The sequence below is a fragment of the Hemitrygon akajei genome, chromosome 14 (genome assembly GCF_048418815.1).
Source record: "Hemitrygon akajei chromosome 14, sHemAka1.3, whole genome shotgun sequence".
In the NCBI taxonomy this organism is placed as follows: domain Eukaryota; kingdom Metazoa; phylum Chordata; class Chondrichthyes; order Myliobatiformes; family Dasyatidae; genus Hemitrygon; species Hemitrygon akajei.
Window position 1 is genome coordinate 101134918 of NC_133137.1, and position 27823 is coordinate 101162740.

Genomic DNA, 27823 nt, shown 5'->3' on the forward strand with positions numbered 1-27823 from the left:
GGTGTACGAAGGCTGTTGAAAATCTAGTCAAGAAGAAAAGAAAAGCTTATGAAAGGTTCAAAAAACTAGGTAATGATAGAGATCTAGAAAATTATAAGGCTGGCAGGAAGGAGCTTATGAATAAAATTAGGAGAGCCAGAAGGGGCCATGAGAAGGCCTTGGCGAGCAGGATTAAAGAATACCCCAAGGCATTCTACAAGTATGTGAAGAACAAGAGAATATGACGTGAGAGATTAGGACCAATTAAGTGTGACAGTGGAAAAGTGTGTATGGAACCAGAGGAGATAGCAGAGATACTTAATGAATACTTTGCTTCAATATTCACTCCAGAAAAGGATCTTGGCAATTTTAGGGATGACTTACAGCAGATTGAAAAAGCTTGAGCATATAGACATTAAGAAACAGTATGTGGTGGAGCTTTTGGAAAGTATCAAGTTGGATAAGTCTCGGAACCAGACGATATGCACCAGGTTACTGTGGGAGGTGAGAGAAGAGATGACTGAGCCTCTGGCAATGATCTTTGCATCATCAATGGGGATGGGGGAGGTTCCGGAGGAATGGAGGTTTGCAGATGTTGTTCCCTTATTCAAGAAAGGGAGTAGAATATAATTCAGGAAATTATAGACCAGTGAGTCTTACTTAGGTGGTTGGTAAGCTGATGGAAAAGATCCTGAGAGGCAGGATTTATGAACATTTGGAGAGGCATAATATAATTAGGACTAGACAACATGGCTTTGTCAAAGGCAGAAGTGCCTTACAAGCCTGATTGAATTTTCTGAGGATGTGACTGAACACATTGATGAAGGTAGAGCAGTAGTTGTAGTGTAAATGGATTTCAACAAGGCATTTGATAAGGTACTCCATGCAAGGCTTATGGAGAAAGCTTATGGGTCATATTCTGCATGGAGGTTGGTGACCAGTGGTGTGCCTCAGGGATCTGTTCTGGGACCCCTTCTCTTCGTGATTTTTATAAATGACCTGGATGAGGAAATGAAGGGATGGATTAGTAAGTTTGCTGATGACATAAAGGTTGGGGGTGTTGTGGATAGTGTGGAGGGCTGTCAGAGATTACAGCGGGACATTGATAGGATCCAAAACTGAGCTGAGAAGTGGCTGATGGAGTTTAATCCAGGTAAGTGTGCGGTTGTTCATTTTGGTAGGTCAAATATGATGGCAGAATATAGTATTAATTGTAAGATTCTTGGCAGTGTGGAGGATCAGAGCGATCTTGGGGTCCAAGTCCATAGGACACTCAAAGCTGCTGAGCAGGTTGACTCTGTGGTCAAGAAGGCATAAGGTGCATTGGCCTTCATCAACCATGGGATTGAGTTTAAGAGCAGAGAGGTAATGTTAAGTTATATAGGACCCTGGTTAGATCTCACTTGGAGTACTGTGCTCAGTTCTGGTCACCTCATTATAGGAAGGATGTGGAAACCATAGAAAGGGTACAAAGGAGATTTACAAAGATTTTGCCTGGATTGGGGAGCATGCCTTACGTGAATAGGTTGAGTGAACTTGGCCTTTTCTCCTTGGAGCGACGGAGGATGAGAGGTGACCTGGTCGAGGTGTATAAGATGATGAAAGGCATTGATCATGTGGATAGTCAGAAGCTTTTTCCCAGGGCTGAAATGGCCATCACGACAGGGCACAGTTTTAAGGTGCTTGGAAGTAGGTACATTGGAGATGTCAGGGATAAGTTTTTTTATGCAGAGTGGTGAGTGCGTGGAATGGGCTGCTGGCGATGGTGGTGGAGGCGGATACAATAGGGTCTTTTAAGAGACTCCTAGATAGGTATGTGGAGCTCAGAAAAATAGAGGGCTTTGGGTAACCCTAGGTAATTTCTAAAGTAAGTACATGTTCAGCACAGCATTGTGGGCCAAAGGGCCAGTATTGTGCTGTAGGTTTTCTATGTTTTTAATCCCAACAACATTCATGGATCACAATTCATAGTAGGAACTCCAACAAAATGAGATTCAACTAGGCAATTAAAATGGTTCGAACAGAATTTTAACATTGGCATTAAGAACAATAGTAATTTTTGGAGGAAGAAAGGACACAATGACTTATGAGAACCCCCGTTTTGTTTTACTCAGCTTATGTAGTCTCTCATAATCACATCTGACAACTCCTAAATTGAAGCTTCCTGCCACAAGCTTGCCCTCTTTGTTGAATTAATGAGCACTTCATTACCTATTTTCATTTTTACGAAGGCAAACAACTGGAGATGAAGTTAAACAATTTAATCAAAAGTAATACAAGTGTAACACAACAGCTTCAATTTTCCTCTTCACTGAGGCAAATGCAAATAGAAATTCTGCCATTAATGTATGAAATGATCAGAGTGCACTCTAATGATGAAAAAGTGGCTAAAGAAGCAAATGATTGTGGCACCTATAGTTACTTATTTACATACAGGGACCCTACCGGCCCAACAAGCTGCACCACCCAGCATCCCTAGCCTAATCACAGGAACATGTACAATGACCAATTAACCTACTAACCAGTACTTTTTTGGATTGTGGGAGGAAATTGGAACAGCCAGAGGAAACCCACACGTACAAACTCCTTACAGATGTTGCCAAGATTGAACTCTGAGCTTGGGGAACGACTCGAGCTGTAAAAGCATCCTGCTAACTGCTGCACTACCATGGCATCCTTTGCTGTATACAGAAAAAGAGTAGTGCAGAAAGGTAAATAAAGTACAAGGGCCATGATAATGTAGACTCCGAGATCAAGAGTTCATTTTCAGCATATACAAGGTTTACCTGATTTGGGGGGGGGGGGGGGGGGTAGAGAAAGAAGAAAGACAAAAATAAAATCAGCAAGAGTCATAGAGAAGCACAGCACAGAAACAGGCCATATGGTCCATCTAGTCCATGCCAAAACCATTTAAGCAGCCTACTCCCATCAACCTGCACCATGGCCCTGCATACCCCTCAGTTCCATGTACCTATCCAAATTTCTCTTAAAATGTTGAAATTGAGTTCGCACGCTCCTCTTGTGCTAGCAGCTCATTCCACACTCTTATGACCTTCTGAGTGAAGACACTTCCTCCTCATATTCCCCTTAACCAATGATCTCTCATTGTAGTCCTACCTAACCTCAGTAAAACAAGGCCTGCTTGCAATTACCCAATAGCTCTCATAGTTTTGCATACCTTAAGAGGTAATCCATATCATTAGTGATACAGAGTTTGGGCTCAGCAGATGCATGTTAAGATTCAACAATATCCATGTGAAGAAGAAGCATTCCTGCATATGCCAATAAGTGTCTGGCTACCATATGCAAAATAGAGCTTCAGGTGAGGAAGGGAGATAATATCTAAATAAAAAGGGGTGAGAGTAAAGAAACTATCTGATGTGGTTTAACATCAAATTCAATCTAAGTGGTATATCCTCATAGGTTCTTCTTCACATTATTATTATTGGTTTCCTTTTGCATAACACAAAACCAACCTCAGGCTGCATTTCTGAAATAACGGAATGTCAATTCTCAAGTTCAAGTTTAATTGTCATTCAATCATACATAAATACACATGAATACAGCCAAATGAAACAGCAATACTCTGGGGCCAAGGTGCAAAACACAGTAACAACAGTCATACACAGCGAACAAGATACATATAAGACAGCAGTAAACACACCATTACATACAAAATAATTATAATCTCATGTATTTGCTCAAATTTCATAATAACTTAACATAGCTCAGATTTAGATTCATTTAGTTCTCATATGTACATTGAACCATACAGTGAAATGGTTGCATTAACAACCAAGCCACCCCGAGGATGTGCTGGGGTCACCCTGCAAGTATCACCACACATTCTGGCATCAACAAAGTGTGCCTGTAATCTTCAGCAGAACAGCAGCAACAAAACAGTAACAGCAAAACGAGTCCCTTTCCTCTCTCCCATCCACCCACCTAACCACCACGCATGGTTTTCCACAATGCTACGAGCTTTTGGAGCCTATGGAGCAGTCCCAGCAAATAACAATGAAACAGTCATCTCTCAAAGTTGAAATAGTTTCTCAAAACTATTGGATTAAAATGATGAATGCATCAGCTGAGATATACAAACAAAGTAGGTTACAAACACTGCTCTCCCTTGGGAAGCACAATTCTTTCATCTCATTATGTAATTCTGCCCTTCGGCATCACAATGAAACCTTACCTAAAACCAGTTAAAAGCTGTTGAAAGATTGTGTAATTAAAACGCTCAATAGATTTGACAAACTTTTCACATAAGTAAGGATGAGAAAGCTTTTTAGACCAGTGATTATTTACCCCAGAATTCAGCTTTACATATCTGCATATTTTATCAATGTGAATTAAAAATCCTCCTTATTCATTACTAAAGGAATTACCCTGTCAATCAAGAAGTAACAAGGACATTATATTAGTCAATCACTGCATGAAAAATCTTCTTGAATCATCAATTTCAAACTGTGCTAATCATTAAGAGCTTAAAATTATGACAGTAACTGAAAAAGAGATTTAAGTTAAGCTTTTGCTTGATTTTTCTCTACATGCACTTGATTCATAATTCGGAAGTTACACAAATCATTCATAAACAAAATAATTTGTAATTTGCTGAGAGCCAAAGAGTAAGAATGTTCCTGATACACAACAGTAGTGTAGTGGTTACCACTATGCTTTACAGTACAGATGACCTGGGTTCAATTCCTGCCACTAACTGTAAGGAGTTTGTACGTTCTCCCCATGACCATGTGGGTTTCCTTCGGGTATTCCAGTTTCCTCCCATTGTCTGAAGATGTACTGGTTGATAGATTAATTGGTCATTGTAATTAGGATTAACTTGGAAATTGCTGGGTGGCATGGTTCAAAGGGCCAGAAGGGTCCATTTCGTGCTGTATCTCAACAAATAAATAAAATTGCTCTCAAATAGATAATGTCCAGTTTTAAATATATTTTCTCGCATGGGATGCAGATATCACTAGCAAACACATCTATTGCCAGTTGACGTCTCAGACGAAACACTTCATTAGGGTCTCGGCATGAAGCATTGATTGTTCACTCCTCTCCAAAGAAGCTGCCTGGCCTGCTGAGTTCCTCCAGCATGTGTGTTCTGGATTTCTAACATCTGCAGGATCTCTTTGGGGCACCATTATGATGTAGTAGATACTGCGACACTATTACAACTTGGTGAATTCTGGAGTCCAATTCCGATGCCATCTGTAAGAAGTTTGTATGTTCTCCCTGTGAATTTTCTCCTGGTGTTCCAGTTTCGTCCCACAGTCAAAAGACGTATCGGTTAGCAGGTTTACTGGTCATCATAAATTGTCCTGTGATTAGGCTAATGTAAATAAATGAGTTGCTTGGTGGTGCAGCTTGTTGGGCCAGAAGGGCCTGATCTGTGTTCTCTCTCTAAATAAAAATAAAGTATTTGACTTTGAACTGAGGAAAGTAAGAGACAACCATATTGATAGGACAGCAGACTTTCATTTTTGTAAATACGCACCAGATTTTATTACTTAAATTTAAATTTCCCAGATGTTGTGGTGGAATTCAAGGTCATCTTTCTACATCAGTAGTCAGAATATTGGATACTTGTCTAGTAACCTTACCATTTTTTTTCACCCTTTTGGAATTGTATAGCATCAATGATTGCAAGGAAGTTCAGCCAAGGTACAAATTGCTAAGTAAAGACTCTTGCTGGTTACATGATCATTTATCTTATTCGTCATGTCAGGTCATGTGAAAAAAATGAAATACAACTGCGGTGAAATTTCAAAAATCTACCAAGAGAAGTTTAAGAATTAAATAAGAATCCTTTTTGTTGACTACATAAGGAATTTTAAATATGCGTCAGTACTAAGTGGAGGGAGAAGACAATAATTACCCATTCACGAGGAAACCTACAGATGCTGGAAATTCAAGCAACACACACAAAATGCTGGTGGAACGCAGCAGGTCAGGCAGCATCTATAGTGAGAAGCACTGTCGACGTTTCAGGCTGAGACCCTTTGTCAGGACTAACTGAAAGGAAAGTAAGAGATTTGAAAGTAGGAGGGGGAGGGGAAAATGCGAAATGATAGGAGAAGACCGGAGGGGGTGGGGTGAAGCTGAGAGCTGGAAAGGTGATTGGCAAAAGGGATGCAGAGCTGGAGAAGGGAAAGGATCATGGGATGGGAGGCCTGGGGAGAAAGAAAGAGGGAGGGGAGCACCAGAGGGAGATGGAGAACAGACAGAGTAATGGGCAGAAAGAGAGAAAAAAAGAGGGGGGAAAAATCTAAATATATCAGGGATGGGGTAAGAAGGGGAGGAGGGGTAAGAAGGGGAGGAGGGGCATAACAGAAGTTAGAGAAGTCAAGGTTCATGCCATCAGGTTGGAGGCTACCCAGCCGGTATATAAGGTGTTGTTCCTCCAACCTGAGTGTGGCTTCATCTTGACAGTAGAGGAGGCCATGGATAGACATATCAGAATGGGAATGGGATGTGGAATTAAAATGTGTGGCCACTGGGAGATCCTGTTTTCTCTGGCGGACAGAGCGTAGGTGTTCAGTGAAATGGTCTCCCAGTCTGCGTCGGGTCTCACCAATATATAAAGGCCACACCGGGAGCACCGGATGCAGTATATCACACCAGCCGATTCACAGGTGAAGTGTCACCTCACCTGGATGGACTGTCTGGGGCCCTGAATGGTGGTGAGGGAGGAAGTGTAAGGGCAGGTGTAGCACTTGTTCCGCTTACAAGGATAAGCGACAGGAGGGAAATCGGTGGGAAGGGATGGGGAGGACGAATGGACAAGGGAGTCGCGTAGGGAGCAATCCCTGCGGAAAGCAGAAAGGGGGGGAGGGAAAGATGTGCTTAGTAGTGGGATCCCGTTGGAGGTGGCTGAAGTTACGGAGAATTATATGTTGGACCCGGAGGCTGGTGGGGTGATAGGTGAGGACAAGGGGAACTCTATGCTGAGTGGGGTGGTAGGCAGATGTGCGGGAAATGGGAGAAATGCGTTTGAGAGCAGAGTTGAAGGTGGAAGAAGGGAAGCCCCTTTGTGTAAAAAAGGAAGACATCTCCTTCGTCCTGGAATGAAAAGCCTCATCCTAAGAGCGGATGCGGCGGAGGTGGAGGAATTGCGAGAAGGGGATAGCATTTTTGCAAGAGACAGGTGGGAAGAGGAATAGTCCAGGTAGCTGTGAGAGTATCAGTAGATAAGCCGTCTCCAAAGATAGGAGACAGAAAGATCAAGAAAGGGGAGGGAGGTGTCAGAAATGGACCAGGTAAATTTGAGGGCAGAGTGAAAGTTGGAGGCAAAGTTAAAGTCAACGAGCTCAGCATGTGTGCAGGAGGCCGTGCCAATGCAATAATTACCCATTGTAGGATTTGCATAAAATTCTTTATATTTCTGCTAACAGCAACTCTCTTTCAGAAGTTGTTGTTAAAACCACTCTCCAATGCACCAAATATTCCTACACTGAAAATCTAGTGGTATGTAGTCCTTTTAAATTATCACCAGAAAACAAAAGTGCAAATAGGCTATGTGGCTCTTCGTTCCTGTCTGCCAAGGCTGATTTGCCTCAGGCTTTAACTACTCTTCTGTGCCAGTTTCCCCAAGCCCTCAGTTCCCTGAAAGAGAATCAACCTCTTATTTCTCATCTTCAACCTCTTACTGAAGTCACTGGCTCTCACCTGCTTCAAAAAAAAAAGCATCAATCATACCTGTAGCCAAGAGGAGTAGAGTGTGCTGGCTCAACGACTACTGCCCGATGGCACTCATAACTACTATGATGAAGTGTTTTGGGAGGTTGGTCATGGCTAGCATTAACTCCCGCCTGAGCAAGAACCTGGACCTGCTGCAATTTGCCCATCATCATAACAGGATGGCATGGACTCAATGGGCTGAAGGGCCTGTGTCTGCGCTGTAGTGCTCTATGACATCAGCAATACTGTCAGTTCATCAATTACAATTCAGTGTTCCAACATCATCATACCCACAGTACCAATCAACAAGTTTCAAAACCTCAGGCTCTGTACCTCCTTCTGCAACTGGAGCTTTGACTTCCACACTGGGAGACCATAGTCAGTACAGATTGATAATAACATCTCCTCCTCACTGGTAATCAACAGAGGCACACCTCACTGCTCCATATATTCTTGACTGTGTGGCTAGGCACAGCTCAAACACCATCTTTAAATTGGCAGATGATATCACCGTTTTTGGCAGATCTCGAATGCCAATGAGGTGGTGTAAAGGAGCAAGATAGATCATCTGATTGAGTGGTGTTGAAACAAAAACCCTACATTCAGTGTAAGCAAGACAAAGGAATTGATTGTGGACTTCAGGAAGAGGAAGTCCAGAGAACATGTATCAGTCTTAATTGGGGATTCAGCAGTGGAAAGAGTGAGTAGATTCCAATTCCAGGGCATCAACATCATCTATCCTGGGCCCAACATATTGATGCAATCATGAAGAAGGTACACTAGAAGTTTGAGGAGATTTGGTACGTCACCCAAGACTTGCAAATTTCTACAAATGTACTGTGGAAAGCATTCTGGTTACATCATTGCCTAGTATGGAGGCTCCAAAGCACAAGACCAACAGAGGCTATGGAGGGAGCTAGACTCAGCCAGCTCCATCGGGGCACAATCCTCCCCACCATGAAAGTCGTTTTCCAAAGACAGGGTCTGTTATGGCTAGCACGAGAGGGCAGAGTTTTTAAGGTGCTTAGAAGTAGGTACAAAGGAAATGTCAGGGGCAAGTTTTTTTTATGCAGAGAATGGTGAGTGTGTGGAATGGGCTGCCGACGATGGTAGTGGAGGTGGATACGATAGGCTCTTTTAAGAGACTCCTGGACAGGTACATGGAGCTTAGAAAAATAAAGGGCTATGGGTAGCCCTAGATAATTTCTAAGGTAAGAACATGTTCAGCACAGCTTTGTGGGCCGAAAGGCCTGTACTGTGGTGTAGGTTTTTTATGCTTCTATGTCTCAGGAAGGCAGTATCCATCATTAAGGACCTTCACCAACAAGAATCATTGTTATCAATGTTAAGGAGGTACAGGAAGAAACCTAAAGACACTCACTTAAAATTTTAGGAACTGCTTCTTTCCCTTTTCCAGGGATTCCCAACCTGGGGTCCACAGACCCTGTGCTTAATGGTATTGGTCCACGGCATAAAAAAAGGTTGAGAAACCCTGCCCCATACCATCAGCTTTCTGAACGGGCCATGAATGATTCCCCTCTTTTACTATTTAGTTAATTAGTTAGTTACTTACTTACTGTAACTTTGATTTAATTTTTATGCTTTGCTGGGTACTGTTGCCACAAAATAACAAATTTTACAACAGATATGAGTGAAATCTGATTCTAAAGATCATAAAATTACTCTATCTCCTTTACTTTGTTTTCCATTAATCTCACCTCCATCACCTTCACTGATAAATTCCTACACACCTCCATTTTGAATGACCCCACCCCCCTTACCTTGTTACTCTGTTCCCTTGTTCAAGACCCCCTTTACTCGTATCATGTCCTGCCCCTTAGGACTTCACACATTTCAATAAGGTCATAGCTTATTCTTGTAAACTGTATAGGACTGATTGAACTTCTTCACCTACATGGGATAGAATAAATCCTTTGTTCTAGGAAATGGCCTCATGATCTCATCTGGACTGCCTCAACACTAATAAATCCTTTCTTAAACGAGGTGACTAAAAGTATGCATTCAAAGTATGGCATTCCCAACAGCCCGCACAAATACAACAATACTTCCCAATTTTTAATTTGCAATAAAGACTAAAATGCAACTAAAATGCCTTTGCAACTGTTTATCGCACCCAAAATACTGAAGGAATTCAGCAAGTTAAGCAGCTTCTGTGAAAGTGAATAAACAGTTGTCATTTCAAGTTGAAACCCTTCTTCAGGACTGAGAGCTCCAGTAGCATTTTGTGCGTGTTGTTCTGGATTTCCAGCATCTGCAGTATACCTTGTGTTTATTACTTATGGCATCTGTCTATTATCTTTGTGATTGTGCAGTATCTGTCTAATCATTTTTTAGACTCCATGTTCTGAAGAGGGCATACCATGGACTTCAAAATAATTTAAAATCTCATACTACCTTATAACTGCATTGTGGTTAAGATAATTTTTTTTGTCAGTAAATGACATCAAGCCACATGCAGGCCGTAGATAACAACTTTACACTGTTTAGTTCTGAGTTCACTCATAAAGCTGCTTTAATGAGCTCGGATGAAGACTTGTATAAAGTGTGATTAAAATCAGGTAAACTGATGATTTGTATTAGAGCTCTGTCATCAGATCATTGATTCTAAAAAAAACGTGAACATCTTGTGGTGAAATTCAATGTTGTATTGTTCAGAGTGGGCTGATCATTCATATTTAATAGATCACTGGGTCATATATCAAACTATGAAAATGAAATGTAGCTGATTACATCAGTAAGTTTAAAAAGTGTCAGCAGGGTGAAGTGACAACTACCTAGGGAATTATACCCTGGACAAAGGCATCTGGTAATCTGTATATTTGTGGTCAGGCGTACATAAGTTATTGATGTCTTAGTGCCTGGCTTTTATTCTTTTAATTTTCTTTTATCATAAGTTTAACATTTTATTGACAAATAACCACCATTGTTCTGACATGCTGCTATCGCGCATTCCAAATAGCTGGATGGACAGTCAAATTTCTATGTTGAAGAAATTTCTGTGTGATAGAAATTTGTAACCTTTTATCAAATCAATTTATGCACATGTTCAGATATATCAAGATCAGAATCTTTTGGATTTACAAAACATATTATGCAGAAAAATTATTTGATATCCAATCGTGAAACCAATCAATAGATTGAAGTTAACTAGAACTGTTCTTGAACACTTGATACGTTTTCATTGCTGCATCATTTATAAACATGACTGAATATATTTATCATAAAGATGCTAAATTATACAATGCAACATGTACACAATAAATGTGGCTGTGCAGTCAATGAGTTTTGCATTGCAATGAAAGTGGCCATTTGTATACTGTTTTTCTGCAACAGCAAAAAGCCATAGTATATTATTGGAACCAAGCACCTTATTACTGAAAGGTCACAAATATCTTATGTGTAACTTTTTACAGGGATGTGAAAATTACAGATAAGAACATGGAACAGTATAGCATAGGAACGGGCCTTCTGGCCCATAATTTTACGCCAAAATATTAGAACCGGTAATTAAATGGCTAACAAAACTAATCCTATCTGCCGAAACAATGTCCATACCATTCACTCTCTATACGTCCACATGCTTATCTAAGAGCCTCTTAAACACTTCTATTGTATTTGCCTCGATTACTTCCCTTGGCAGCACATTCCAGGCACCTACCAGTAACTGTATAAAGAAACATGGCCTGGACATCTCCTTTAAACTAACTTCTCTCACCTTAAATGGATGCCTCTAGCATTAAACATTTCACTCCTAGGAAAAAGATACTGTCTTTTCTATCTATGCCTCTCATAATCTTATAAATTTCTATCAGGTCACCCCTCAGCCTTTACCACATTGTCTAATCTTTGGACGCTACCTGACTTTTTTAAAATATACCATATTTGTTTTTAAAAAAATCTATTCAATATACTTATACTGTAATTGATTTACCGTACTTGTTTATCGTTAATATTTTTATTTGATTTTTTTTCTCTGCTAGATTATGTATTGAACTGCTGCTGCTAAGTTAACAAATTTCACGTCACACGCTAGTGATAATAAACCTGATTCTGACTCTTCTCATAGTTTAAGCCCTCTAACCTAGGCAGCATCCTGGCAAACCTCTTATGCAACCTCTCCAAAACTTCCACGTCCTTCCTACAAAGGGCAACCAGAACTGAATGGAATACTGCAGATATGGCCTAACTACAGTTTTACAAAGCTGCAAGATAACTTCCTGATTCTTGAAATTAATGCCTCAACTAATAAAGACAGCATGCCACACACCTTCTTTATTACTCTATCAATCCATCCAGCTACTTTCAGAGAGCTCTGGATTTGGACTCCAAGATCCCACTGTACATCATCACTGTTAAGGTCTTGTCATTAACAGTGTAACCCCAAATGCAGTTGATCTATATCCTGTTATATACTTTGGTGATCTTCTACACTATCCATACCACCACCAAACTTTGTATCATCTAGAAACTTACAAACCCACCTATTCCTCTTTTTATCCAGGTCATTTATGTATCTATCACAAACAGCCAAGGTTCAAGTAGAATTCATACAGAATGCCTCCAGCCAGAATAATTCCATCGACCACTATCCTCTTGCCTTAAATGGGCAAAGGCCATTTCTGAATCCAAATGGCCAAATTATCATGGATCCCATGCACCTTCATCTTCTGAGTGTGTCTGAATAAGCTCAAAAGTCCAGGTCACTAAAGCAGTGAAGGCGAGCAGAGAATTAATATTCCTAAGCAACACACACAAAATGCTGGAGGAACTCAGCAGGCCAGACAGCATTTATGGAAAAGAATACAGTCAACTTTTCAGGCCGAGGTCCTGACGAGTTCCTCCAACATTTTGTGTGTGTGGTGCTTGGATTTTCTCATGCTTGTGATTAATATTTTTAAAATCAAGATTATGCCTGACATGGATGAGAAACTTGAAGTATTCCCATATGCTTGTTGCCTTGTCTTTCTCGATGGTTACAAATCTGGAAGGTATTGATGAAACTATGAGGTCTACCTGGTTCCAGACATCAATTCAGCCTTGCTCCAAACAAAAACTAAGATGATGAATTCCAGAGGTGAGGTGCAACTGATAGTTCTTGAAACTAGTCAAGTATTTGAATGAGTGTGGCTCCAAGAAAATGGAAGACCACACTCTTCATGTGAAAAATGCTCCAAGCAATTCATCTTCTTGCAGTTATTAAGAACATTGTTCCATGCTCAAAACATTCAGCAAAGGTCTTTCTAAATCCAGGTGGGTTCAGGTGGGAAGTAGGTAGGTTTAGTCTGACCCCTGAATATCCTAAATATACCACTTGCCATTACGTCTTATATCATCGAGGACATACTTAAGAAACAATGATCAACTGTGTTGGACTTGTCCAATAGGACAAATTTTCCTTTCTTCCAGACTGTAGCATTTGTTAAAAAGAATAAGCTAAATATGAAGCTTTTGAGCTGCTGGAATTATTGTAATGAAGCATAACTTCTAAAAGTCACTGAGGGTGAATTGAGTGAGAAAATCCCATGGTTTCACCGAATAACATTGTCATTAACAGACTCCTTTTACAGAATCACAGAAGGATCTATTCGGCCCACTGTGTCCATACAGTACTTCTGGAAATGCTGCTGCATTAGTCTCAAGTCTTTCTTTCTTTTCAAACAAAACCAATTTATTTTTAAGAAGTTTGTTTGAATTGCTTCTACCAGTTCTGCAAATAGTAAATTTCAGATTGGAGTAATACACTCCAAACAGAATTCTCATCTCCCTTTCAGTTCTTTGCTCAATTACATGAGCTATGTGCCCTCTGGCAAACAACTAACTGTCCATATACAGTTTTCTCTCATTTACTATGTATAAAAATTTGAGCACATCTGATAATTTTCCCCTTTATTTTCATAGTTCCAAGGCTAACACCCCATGCTTCATCATAATATATATGAACAGAAGTCTCCTGTATCATTCTGATATTATTTTCTCCCCACATCTCCATCTTCCTGTCACTATTAAAACCAAAGGTTTCTACCAATCATCTGCTATCTTAGTGGTATGATACTGCAAAACTGAGGAAGTTCAGCCCCAATGCTTTACTAATCTGCTTAAAAACTGTTGATACACCAACAATTCAAAGTTTTAAAGAATTCCACTTGCAATCTATATATGCAATAATAACTGTCTCACAATGAGTTGACAGCATTTCATTCTTGACAACACTGCATATTGCTTATTTTAGGAGTCAGCTTGAAGGTTTGACAATGCAATAAAGCTATTTTCCAACTTGAAACAGGTTTAATGACAGCTCATTGTAACTAGTCATTGAACCAGCTGGTCCACATGAAAATGTAGGATCATTACATCAAGCTGGTATTTGATGGCATTATTCACATTACTGAACTATGGATTTTTGCATGCTAATACTTCACCCACCATTTATTATGACTCAATGACATGATGTCAATATGTGATTGCTTGTGACAATGCCATTTGAAAATCGTTCACATCATCAACCACAAGTACAAACTGACTTGCAAGAAAATGATTTGGTCAGATCATGAAGATTAGATCTGTTTCTCTTTTACATCTTCAATAAATGACTTTCCAATTCTACTTGCCAAATACTAGGATATCTTTAATGAAAAGTGAAGTAATGAAATTTCCCATCGAAGCAGTACTCTGACATCATCAACAGTGAAATGCAGTTTTTTCTTTTGAAAAACCGGTTTAATTGACTAAACAATAATTTTCAAAAGTTTAAATTTAGAAGCCAAGGCAGTAAAAGGCTAACAATCCATGTTTGATTTGGAAATCCTGATGGTTCAACACCTTGTTCACTGGATGACACTTCTTGTACTTCCTTTAAACTCACTGGGATGCAGTTTCTAGTTATCCTTTTAAACTCACTATATTTAGTGTAATATTTATTATAATACCGTGTGACAAACTAAACAAAAAAGCTAATTCAAAGTGTGTTGGGGTTCCAACAGAAATAACATCCAATAATTTCAATGTTCTGACTCCAAAGACCCAAGTTTGCTGGATTACCAGAGATGTACTATGAATTTGAAAATAACCTAACTGCTTGTTATAATATGATATCCTTATTAGGCAGCGTAAGGTTAGTGTCAAATAAATGCACTGATTTATATAGCCTTTCGTACTACCCTGTTACACCTTGTTTGTTTTCATGTGTTGGGGCTCAGATCCTTAAACATGTTTTTCAGTATGAAGTGAGGACTTTTAAATGCAAAAGGGAAAAGGATGTGGGGAAAAACACAGAAGGAATTAGTGATGGCACCAGTGACTGATCATTTCAGGAATAGGATTCCACAAAATGAACAGTCAGCAGGTAAATGGCTAAGCAAACACAAAGTGCACTGCAGATGCTGTGGTCAAAGCAACACATACAACACGCTGGAGGAACTCAGCAGGTCAGGCAGCATCCGTGGAAACGAGCAGTCAAAGTTTCAGACCAAGGCCCTCTGTCCTGACGAAGGGTCTCCGCCCGAAACGTTGACTGCTCGTTTCCATGGATGCTGCCTGACCTGCTGAGTTCCTCCAGCATGTTGTATGAATGGCTAAGCCAGAAGCCTCTGCTGCCTGACTTAACATAAGTATTTGATTTTCCAGATTTTCCAGCTTTTAACTATTTATTTAGAGATGCAGCGTGGATCAGGTCCTTCTGGTTCAATGAACTGCAATGCACCACTCAACAATCCACCTATTTAATCAAAGCCTAATCACAGGACAACTTACAATGACCAATTAACCTGTCAACTGGTACATGTTTGGACTCTGAGAGGAAACTGGAGCACCCAGATGAAACTGCACAATCATGGCAAGAATGCACCAACTCTTTACAGAAGGTGCCAGAAATAAACACTGAACTCTGACGCCCCAAGCTGTAATAGCATTGTGCCAACTGATAGACTGCTGTGGCATCTTACTTCTGCTGTCAACTCCATTTCCTAAATACCAGATATCATAAGTTAACATCTCACAGAGTAAAGATTCACAATGGAGACTCCATCGTAAAATTCCAGAAAAGTATTGTAATTTAGAAATAGCAGACCAACTTAATAGACCCATTTTTTAAAAACAAAGCCAGCTAATGATTATCTTGTGAGTAGTGTGGCTTACTATGAATGTCAAAAGTTACTTCCATTGTGATTGGTCAGTTTTAGAACTGGAGCTGCCTTTCCCACTGGTTAGCTGTCTAGTGCCCAGTTTCAAATAACCCAGGTATAAAATAGTACGTGGAAGAGGCTTCCTCTCTCTTACTTTAAGGCAAATGGTGTACATAACTGTTGGGTAGGTATGCTCCGTACATACTTTTAACTAAGTATGTTTGTTAATGTATATTTGTTGAATATTCAACTTTGTAGCTCTGTAACGTGTGGTACATGAACATTTGGTCGAATTTTTACTGTTTGAAAATAAATGATTAATATACTTGTTCAGTCACTATTTTCTGTCTCACTCGCCAGACCTGCAAACCTGACTCAATGTTACGATTGTGTTTTACATAAATCTTTTCACAGATCAAATAGAACAACCTGTTGCTGAAAGATAATAATGGATTATTCCCACTGCTTATAATGGAACATTTATGAATTGCTCAGAGATCAGCGTGGTACAAAGCATTTTGTTACATAGCTCAGGCTAGGTACAGTAAATTTAACAATAAACCAGTGGATGTAAAAAAAAGTTCTTCATAAAATCAAGTTAGTATAAACATTCTGCTGAGGTAATACTTCTTTCATAGCCCATTTAAAAAAAAAGTTGAAGGGCAATTAAGCAGAATTGATGCTTGTAGATTCTATAATGATTTTTATCAATTATTTGCTATATAGCTTTAACGTCACGTTAGACACAATATATGGGTGAGTTTGACTTAAAATAAAGCAAGTCCTGATGAAACAGGATGACTTAACATGCCAAGTGGGAATACAGTAACTAATGCATAACTACTTTCAACATAGTTTGATTACTACCTTCCTGATAAAAAGTGTTCTACATAAATCCCCATAGAGAAATATTTCTCCCTTCCATCGATTGTGAAGACAGGAACTCATGTTAGAACGTAGTTGTGAATGGCAGAGGTAAATCTAGTAGCTTTTCTCAATGGTCACATTTATAAGCTATTCAGCTGTGTGTCATCAAAGTCAAGGCTCATCCTCTTGTAACCTGATGTATAAACAGAGAATTTCTATCAAGAGTTATGGTACAGTGACACAATGCAAAGGTGCTATTTAACTATGGGGGTATCAGAGCTTAAACTCATCTTGAATTTTCCCTGAGTCCCACATGTTATCATCAATCACTCCTTCCAGCACTGATCTTTAAGTGGTAAATAGAAATAGGAAGCTTAATTGGATTTCCCCCAGTTTAGTTTAGAGGCATAAATATAATTTTTTTCTGCTTTGCACAAAGCAGCTTGGAAGCATGCACTTGTGCATACTTCTCTTAGCATATTTTGTTTCAGGGGCATCAAGGATTCTGAAAAACAAAAAGGATTCTTGCTGCCACCCAGCTGAGTTTAGCTAACAATGCAGAAAGGAAAAATAATCCAAATCTATGACTGCATTATAAACTTTTTACCAAAAGAGAGTATTTTTTGAAGAGAAAGCCATTTCAAAAACAGAATGTGGATCTTTACACGAATCTGGATCTCACTGCTTTTCCAAATATAACTTTTGTGAATGGGTAAGTTCATGAATTGCAAACTTACTTAAACATATTTTCCCCAAGATTAAATGATAGATATTTTATACTCACAGCCAGAATATCTTAAAAATTAAAAAATGAAAGCACACTTATCCTTAATTTAATTTTTCCAACCAAACCGATGTACTGAAATTGTAACTTTCTTACAAGTACATAAATATTAGAGTCCAGCATGCATTTGTTTCAGCCGGTAGAAACCAACTAACTGCAAATTCAGTTGAGAGAAATGTTTGCAAACCTCTTCAATCCATTCAACTTTTTCTTCACATCACCATCAATGTTAGCTCCACTGACTATTTGAAGAAAACACTTTTACCTATCAACGTGCGAATTATTTGTTAGAGGAAAAATTGGGAAAGTACACAACCCAACACTAATTTTGAAATAATTAATGTCAAAATAAGAGCGATGCAGTAAACAGAGCAAGAGGTCATATTATCCACTACTGGACCGATGGTGAAATTCTAAGGGATCAGTGGAATGGGCTTTTCACATGGATGGTTTCCATTATCAAATGCTGCAAATTCTCCTACTTTAATAATATCCTACTTCAAATAGTACCTGAGCAATATCCAGCTTATCAAATTTTACAATTATCCAACCAGTTGATAGATCAGTTATCAAAGGTTATCAATCTACTTACTGCATGCTTGGATTTCAGCCGCTCCTCTGCAGTCACTGTTCTCTCCCGCAACACTGCTTTTACAAGGCTATCATTTGTAGCATCTCGCTCACGTTCAAGAATTTTGCTGATCTCATCATGAACATATTGTTTATCATGCTCAAGCCTGTATTTCAACAGAGAGAGAAACAAAAATAAAATCACTTAAAACAAGAAAAACATCCAGGGCCATCATAGGTTGTGTTTACTTAGCTGCACTACCAAAAACAACTGAAGACATGCAGCCAAAAAGAATATTTGCAACTATTTTCAGTCAAACATACCAATCAAGCATACCAACCACTCCTCCCATAATAAGCATCGGATCCAAAATCCAGCTAAATTAGCTCATGCCAAAAAGGATTCAGCAAACTAGTTACAACAAAGACTACTGGTCACTGACAGCAAGACTTTAAAAACCTTCTCAACAAAAGCATTTGCTCATCTTGTAAACCTATGACATTGCTACAAAACTCAACAACTATTCTACTCAAACACCATATCAACTGATTTTTTGTGAGTACAGTATTGTGCCAAAGTCTTATATACATGTAAGAAGTTCTGTAAAGCAATTGTTTTCAGAAATAATGAATTAAAACATTACTAAATATCAAAAAAATTACTTGGAGAAGTAAACTGTACAAAACTAAATCAAGTATTTGTTGTGATCACCCTTTGCCTTTAAAACTGCATTAATCCTCTTAAGTACACCGCCTGTAGTTTTATAAGAAAATAACCTGGAAGGTTGTTCCAAGCATTTTGGACAAGTAGTCACAGTTCTTCTACAGACTTTGGTTGCCTTGCTTGTTTCTATATCTCCAGGTAATCCCAGACAGTCTCAACAATGTTGAGATCAAGGCTGTATGGAGGCCACACCATCTGTTGCAGAATTTGTTCTTCTTTTTCACTGAAGATGGGGTCATTGTTGTGCTGTAGAATGAAGCTGGGACTGATCAGAGGCCTCCCTGATGGTATTATGTGATGGATGAGAATCTGCTTGTACTCAGCATTGAGGATTCTGCTAATTCTGACCAGATCATCAACTCCAATTGCAGAAATACCACCCCAAACTTGCAGGAAACCTCCGTCATGCTTCACTACTGGCTGCAGACACTCATCCATCTAGCACTCTGCCGCCCTTCCTCCTGCCTCCTATTTGAGCCAAAAATTCCAATTCTTGACATATTAGTCCAGAGCACTTGCTGCCATTGTTCAGCACCCCAGTTCTTGTGTTTCTGTGTGGGAGAGTGTCTTGGCTTTGTTTCAGTTTTGAGGGAATAGCTTTTTGGCAGCAACTCTTCTATGAAGGCCACTTCTGACAAGATTTCTCCAGACTATAGAGTGTACTTCACCTCTCCCAGTTTCACCTATCACCTTGAGGTTCGTCCTCTCCTCTCGCTGCCTTCTTACTCGGACTCCTCATCTTTTTTTCTCCAGGCCTGATGAAGAGTTTTGGCCCGAAATGCTGACTGTACTCATTTCCATAGATGCTGCCTGGCCTGCTGAGTTCCTTCAGCATTTTCTGTGTGTTAATCAGTCTCCAACAATGCCAGACGTGCTGCAAGGATTCTGCTGAGCACTGTGGACATGCTATGTTGGTGCTGGAAAGTGTGGGGACCCTTGCAGGCTGCCCTGAGCACATCCTTAGGTGAGTCGTTTGTTAACACGCTTCATTGTACATGTGAGAAACCTGAAAATCTGAGGAATCCCTTCCACGGATCCCGAAAGAAGTCAATCATAGCACCCAGAACACACTGCATAAAAACTGAGGCTAATCTAAATAAGACTTATAGATACCTGGGCTGTTTCTGGCCTATCATCTTTCTGCTCCAAAAGTTATAAAGAAACCTACCGAGAAAGACCTATGAAATTTGTCCATATTATTCATTTACTATGGGGAACAAGTAAAGCTGCAGCAAAGGATAAACAAACAGAGCCTCAGTTAGAATTATGCTGTGAGTATATATTTTTTGAAAACTTTAGATTTGCAAATGAAACTAGTTTCATTTTAGACTGAAGACACTAACATGAACTCAAACAGGGATCAATGAATGAACTAAAAAGGAACATGTGTATTTTTCCTGAAGTTTATAAGGCACGCATGATTTTATTTTTGTCTCTATACTATATGAAGTATAGAATGCAACCGTAACTAACTGGGTATAATATATACATTTCTACAGAATTCTCCTCATCTAAGTTCCACACAAAATTTCTGTCCCCTTTAACAAACAATTGTGCATCTCGGCTATTCTAATATGCACTGTAACAATTAGTGACATGGAATAAATTAGTTAACTCCAAGACTTCAGTGTTTCATGTCTAAGTGCACCTAGTTTCAAAGAGTTATGGACTACTACCGGTAGTTGTTCTGCTAAAGGAGTTAATCCACCACAATTCAAATAGCATGCATCACTGAAAGCCAGTTATTGTTAATTGCCAAATGGATGGAGTTTAATGTCTTGACACATTCTTTAATGGACTGAGTCCATTTCAGTAAGGTTTTGATCATCTCAATGAAGAACCACAACTTTAAAAATTATACAAGGAACTTCCAATACAGAGTCATGAGCACAATGGCTGGCAGTTTAGTGCAGTGATGAAAGAGTTCTGGACTATTTCCAAAAAAAACCCAGTAGACAGGGTGACCTTCATTATTTGAGCATTGAATTTAACAGCAGGGATTTTACATTGTAGTTATACAAATCATTACTGAAATCGCAATGGAGTATTGTGTATGATTTTGGTCACCCTGTTTTGCAAAGACATTGTCAAGTTGCAGAGCGTGCTGAAGATATTTATGAGGATGCTGCTTGGACTCAAGGGCTTGAGTTTCGGGGGAAGTTAGGCATACTGAATCTTTATTTCTTGAGCATAGGTGAATGAGAGGTAACCTCCTAGAAATGTATAAAATGAGGAGTATGGATGGTATGGGCAGTCATAGAGTTGATGAGTCTAAAACTAGAGAGCAGAGACACAAAAGAGGGTTAGAGACCTGTGAGGTAACTTCTTTAATAGAGGACAATGAGTACCTGGAATCAGCACAGAAGAAGTGGTTGAGGCAGGTACTTGCAACACTTAAGAGGTATTTGAATTAGAAGGGAAGGACTTGGAGGGTTATGGCTGAACATGGGCAACTCTGACTAGCAGGAAGGATTCTGTGATGGCTCAAAGAGCCTCTTTCCATGCCGTATTATTTGATGATTCCACGATCAGACTTAGCTGTGTGTAAACTGGCAGTTGCATATTCTGAATAACAAATTATAGCTCAAACACGAGGAAATCTGCAGATGCTGGAAATTCAAGCAACACACACAAAATGCTGGTGGAATGCAGCAGGCCAGGCAGCATCTATAGGGAGAAGCACTGTCAACATTTCGGGCCGAGACCCTTCGTCAGGACTGATTATAGCTCAAATGAATTTAACTAGTAAAAAAAAGAGTTTTGACTTATCCTGAGGGCAAGAGAATTTCTATAAATGCAAATGCTATCTTTCTATACTTAAATATTGCGTAGTCCAATCACAAACAACAGAAAATCTGCAGATGCTGGAAATCCCAGGCCGAGACCCTTCATCAGGACTGGAAAAAAATACGAGAAATCAGAGTAAGAAAGTGGGAGGAGGGGAGAAAGAACCACAAGGTGGTAGGTGAAACCAGAAGGGGTTTCCCTTCTAGGTGAAACCAGAAGGGAATTCACCAATGTTAATTGGTGAAAGAAATACAGGGTTAGAGAAGGGGGAATCCAATAAGAGAGGACAGAAGGCCATGGAAGAAAGAAAAGGGAGAGGGAGGTGACAGGCAGATAAGGAGATAAAGTGGGAGAGGAAAATGGGAATGAAGCAAGGGGCAAAGAGGATGGGGCAAGGGGCAAAACTGGAAGTTCGAGAAATTGATGGTCATGCCATCAGGTTGGAGGCTCCCCAGACAGAATACAAGGTGCTGCTCCTCTAACCTCATCGCAACAGTAGAGAAGGCCATGGACTGACTTGTCGAAATGGAAGTGAGAAGTGAAATTAAAATGGGTGGCCACTGGGAGATCCCACTTTTTCTAGCAGATGGAGCATGGGTGCTTGGCAAAGCGGTCTCCCAATCTGTGTCGGATCTCACCGATATATAGGAAGACACATTGAGAGCACCGGATATAGCAGATGATCCAAATAGACTCACAGATGAAATCTTGTCTCACCTGGAAGGACACTCACACCCTCCCCCACTTTCTTTCTCTGACTCATCTTTATTTCCAGTCCCAATGAAGAGTCTTGGCCCAAAACATCGACTGTACTCTTTTCCTTAGATGCTGCCTGGCCTGCTGAGTTCCTCCAGCATTTTGTGTGTGTTGCTTAAATATTGTGTGCATTATTTCATTATACAAATACCCACTTTATCAAACTCATTTGGATATGGATCAATGAGAACAGAGTGTTGTAACATACTTAAAATGCTCTCAGTGAGGCATCTGTCCAATACTTTATGCAATATTAATGAATATGAATTTTTTCTAAATCTTATCTTAATATTTAATGGACAAGTTGAGTGCCTTTGAAAACTGAAGCTGAGTGTTTTTGTTTCAGTCAAAATTACAGGAGAATAGATCGTATCTCAAGGAATCAAACAGCTCTACTAAAAGATTTGCCACTTACCGAAAAATAAACAAGGGAAATGCAAGCAGAAGGAGGGACAGCTTTTGGAGCTTGTTCTACAATTCAATATGATTGCTCATCAATCACAACTGCCACTTACTACAATATCCCCATTTGCCTTGATTCTTTAGTATTAAAGCCTCTATCTTAGAAGTTTTATCTTCAAGGAGCCAACACAGTTGACCAGTATTATATGACCATCAAGAATGATTACTACACTATCCCACACCTGCACTTAGTAAAGTCTGATCACCTAGCTCTACATCTACACCCAGCATATAGGCAGAGACTAAAGACTACAGCACCAGTAGTTTGGACCAAGAGAGTATGGTTAAGGGAGATGAAGGAGTATTTACAGGACCGCTTTGAGTCGGTGGACTAGACCACATTCAGAGATTTATCTTCAGGTCTGAATGGATACGCCACAGTTGTCACATGTGTGGATGAGTGTGCGTCTCCGAAATCATATAGATACTCTTGAATTAAAAGTCATGAATGAACCAGGAGATTCCTCTGCTGAGGACTAGATCTGTGGCATTCAAGACCGATGATCCAGAACTATACTAGAAGTCCAAGTACGGCCTAAAAAACAATTACAGTTAAGGTTAGAGACAGAATCAGATGCACATCAGTTCTGGCAGTGTTTGCAGGCCAATACTTCCTATAAAGTAAAACCTAACAAAATTAATGGCTGTGATGCTTCATTCTCAGGTGAACTAAAAGCCTTTTATGCTCGCTTTAAAAGGGAAAATAAAACTACATCTATGTGAATCCCTGCAGTATCTGCTGACCCTGTGATCTTTGTCTCAGAGACCAATGCAGAACATCTTTCAAGTGGGTGAACCCTTGCAAAGGTTTAGGCCTTGATGGTATACCTGGTAGGGCTCTAAAGTCCTGTGCCATCCAACTGGTGTGAGTGTTCAAGGGCATCGTGAATTTCTCACTGCTACAGTCAGAGGTTCCCACCTGTTTCAAAAAGGGCAACAATTATACCAGTGCCCAAAGAGAGCAAGGTGAGCTGCCAATGACACGCACATTGAATGTGACAAAGTGCTTTGAGACATTGATCATGTCTATAATCCTGCATAAGCAAAGACCTGGACTCTCTGCAATTTGCCTGGCTCTCCACTTGGCCCTGGATCACTTGGACAATAGCAATTACATCAGGCTTCTGTTTATTGACTACACTTCAGTGTTCAACACAATTATACACTCAATTCTTATCAAAAAGCTCCAAAACTTGGGCCTCTGTACCTCACTCTGAAACCGGATCCTTGACTTCCTTACTGGGAGACAACAATCTGTGTGGATCAGAAATAAGATCTAAGGATGTATGCTTCGCCCACTGCTCAACTCTCTCCATATCCACGACTATGTAGCTAGGCACAGCTCAAATGCCATCTATAAACTTGCCAACAACACTATTGTTGGCAGAATTTCAGATGGTGATGAGGAGGCGTACCAGAGCGAGATAAGTCAGCTGGTTGAGTGATCTCACAGCAACAACCTTGCACTTACCATCAGTAAAACCACAGAATTAATTGTGGACTCCAGGAAGAGTAAGATGAGGGGACACACACCAGTCCTCATCAAGGGATTAAAAGTGGACTGGGTGAGCATTTTCATGTTCCTGGGGGTCAAGATCCGAGGATCTATCCTGGGCCCAGCATACTGATACAATCACAAAGAAGGATAACACTGGGTACATTTCATCAGGAGTTTTAGGGGCATTGATATGTCACCAGAGACATTCACAAATTTCTACAAAAGTACCATGAAGAGCACTCTAACCGGTTGCACCACTTTCTGCACAGGATCGGAATAAGCTGCATAAAGTTGTAAGCTCAGTCAGTTCTACAATAGGTACTAGCCTCCCCAGCATCCAGGACGCCTTCAAAAACCAATGCTTCAAAAAGGCAGCATCCATCACTAAGGTCAATTTCTCTAACTTCTGGTAATCTCTTTTTTCAAATCCTCATTCTGGCTCTCCTCTTACCCCTCCTCTTCTCCTCACCTGCCCATCACTACCCTCTGATGCCCCTCTCTTTCCCTTTTCTCCCAGGGTCCACTCTCATTTCCTATCAGATATCTTTGCCTTCAGCCCTTTACCTCTTCCACCCATCATCTTCCAGCTTCTCACTTCATCCCCTCCCCCAGCATTCCCCCTCACCAAGTTACACCTATCAGCTTGTACCACTTCCCCTGCTCCCCCTCCCACCCCCAATTTCTTATTGTGACTTTTTCCTCCTTCCTTTTCAGTTCTGGTGAAAGTTCTTGGTTCCAAACATCAACTGTTGGTTTCTCTCCATAGATACTACCTGACTTGCTGAGATCCTTCCACATTTTGTGTATATTGCTCTGGAACTCCTGCATCTGCAGAATCTCTTATATTAAAATTCAAAGTCTTTCATCTCAATTTTAAAGGACTGACCTCCCCCAGAATAATTTCATAATTCTCAATATAATACTGCATCTAGCTATACTACTGACCACCCAAAACTCATCTACCATATTTAGGCTTGGCCTGCTGAGTTCCTCCAGCATTTTGTGCGTGTTTCTTACATTTCCAGCATCTGCAGATTTTCTCATTTACCATATATATATTTGTAAACTCTTCTGTATATTCTTCAACAGCTTAATTTCCTAATTCAGCTTTATATTACAGCATCACTTCCACAGGTGTAAAATCCAAAAGAGATTTTCAGATAAAATCTACTGCCATCACAAATGCATTGGTTGTTATCTTTCAAAATACTTTGGATTCAAGGATAGTCCCTGCAGATTGGAGGAAGCAAGACCTAAGAATTCAATAGTCAGAAAGCAGGGATCTACAAATCTATAAGTTTAACTCAGTGGCAAGGAAAATACTGGAGTCTATAATAAAGGATCAACACCAGAATATTAACAATAATAAAATTCAATAAGAAGATGGTGAATCATTGAAGTTCTCTAACTTTGAAGGCTACGGAGGCTCAGCCATCAATTTCATTCAGAACAGAGAAGGATACTTCTTTGGTTATTAGGGGAATCATCAGATATATGTGCATAGTAGAAAAATGGAGCACAGGGAGAAGATCACCAATTAAATCCAGGTCCTCTTACCAGCTGACAAACAAGGCCATCAAAAGCACAAGAACTCCCTTATCTGGAAGTTCCCTTCAAAGCCAAAGAGCATCTCCAGAACTGGAAATGTTTTACTGTTCCTTCACCATCACTAGATCAAAATCCTGGAGCTCCTTCCCAACAGCATCGTGGATATACCCACGTGTCGAGGATGGCAATGGTTTAAATCAGCTCATCGCCACCTTCAAGGGCAATTTGAATGAACAACTTTATCCTTCAAAATTCACATCTCTTGGATGAATTAAAAAATCTCGATGAATTGCAGAGCAGTTATGAAGGGATAGATTGCCAACCTGCATATATTTTTACATTCTGTTTGTAAGAGCTACTCCTGACACAAGCCAGAACTAGACCTAAATTTGAGAAGTCATATTATAATGTTTAGAATATGAAGATTATTTTAATGAATCTGGAAATGTAAGCCACTTCACGTTTTTCTAAAAACACATGAGGGAGTTAGTAACAAAAACACAACATGACATTTTACTCAAAGTAGTGTGTGCCTTTGAAATTCACTATCCCATGTGCTGCAGATTATGTCATTACATAACATTTCGAAGCTGCAACCGACAGATTTTCAAAAGTTAAAGAAATTAAGAGATAATAGGATCAAGTGAAACAGGAAAGAGAGGTTGAGAATCAGCCTTTATCTCAATAAATGCTAGAGCAGGCTCAACAGTTCTACATAGATAAACTTGGATTCTTATTTATTAAGACCTTATATCATGGAAAGATATCAGTAAAGATGATGCTCGACAAATGATACTACTCTTGGTTTAATTTTAAAATTTTAACATTTGCATTGCTAAATGAAGCTCCCTTAAATTTGTGGCAGCCACAGTTAAGGTGAAAACGTTATTTCAATGGTCCTCCAGTAAGACAAAGAATCATTCTGGTTAACTGCAAGAAGTAGGGATTGCCAAGATATTAAATTTTCAAGTGCAAATTGTGAGAGCAGGTTAACAGATATTAAACCACCACAAGGTGGTATTTTGACCAGTTATCAAAGTAAACAAGACCAGTGGGATGAGCCAATAATCACTCAGATATTTTGACAGTAGCTCAAAACATGGTCAATTTGAGCCCTTCATTTGAGGAGAAAGCCAGAACAAAAAAAGAACAGAAGTTTTCATATTTAATTGTTTTACAGCATTGATCCACAAGTGGAATTAATTTGGTTTCTTTTGACATTGATCTACAGATAAAGACTCTTCTGTGTGACACTGAAAAAAGATCTCTACAAAGACAGACAGACATACTTTATTGATCCCGAGGGAAATTGGGTTTCGTTACAGCCACACCAACCAAGAATAGTGTAGAAATATAGCAACATAAAACCATAAATAATAATTTAATTATGCCAAATGGAAATAAGTCCAGGACCAGCCTATTGGCTTAGGGTGTCTGACACTCCGAGGGAGGAGTTGTAAAGTTTGATGGCCACAGGTAGGAATGACTTCCTATGACGCTCAGTGTCACATCTCGGTAGAATGAGTCTCTGGCTGAATGTACTCCTGTGCCTAACCAGTACATTATGGAGTGGATGGGAGTCATTGTCCAAGATGGCATGCAACTTGGACATCATCCTCTTTTCAGACACCGTCAGAGAGTCCAGTTCCACCTCCACAACATCACTGGCCTTATGAATGAGTTTGTTGATTCTGTTGGTGTCTGCTACCCTCAGCCTGCTGCCCCAGCACACAACAGCAAACATGATAGCACTGGCCACCACAGACTCGTTGAACATCCTCAGCATCGTTAAAGGACCCGAGTCTCCTCAGGATATAGAGACGGCTCTGACCCTTCTTGTAGACAGCCTCAGTGTTCTTTGACCAGTCCAGTTTACTGTCAATTTGTATCCCCAGGTATTTGTAATCCTCCACCATGTCCACACTGACCCCTTGGATGGAAACAGGGGTCACCGGTGCCTTAGCCCTCCTCAGGTCCACCACCAGCTCCTTAGTCTTTTTCACATTAAGTTGCAGATGATT

At 39.9% G+C, this 27823-nt stretch overlaps 1 protein-coding gene across 1 annotated transcript in view; it reads right to left on the reverse strand.

Moving 5' to 3' along the window:
• chchd3a (coiled-coil-helix-coiled-coil-helix domain containing 3a) overlaps nt 1–27823 on the reverse strand; it is a 298399-nt gene that overhangs the window by 171663 nt on the left and 98913 nt on the right. The window contains exon 4 of the mRNA XM_073066790.1: nt 18050–18194. Coding sequence (XP_072922891.1) covers nt 18050–18194 — 145 coding nt within the window. The remainder of the gene's footprint in view (nt 1–18049; nt 18195–27823) is intronic.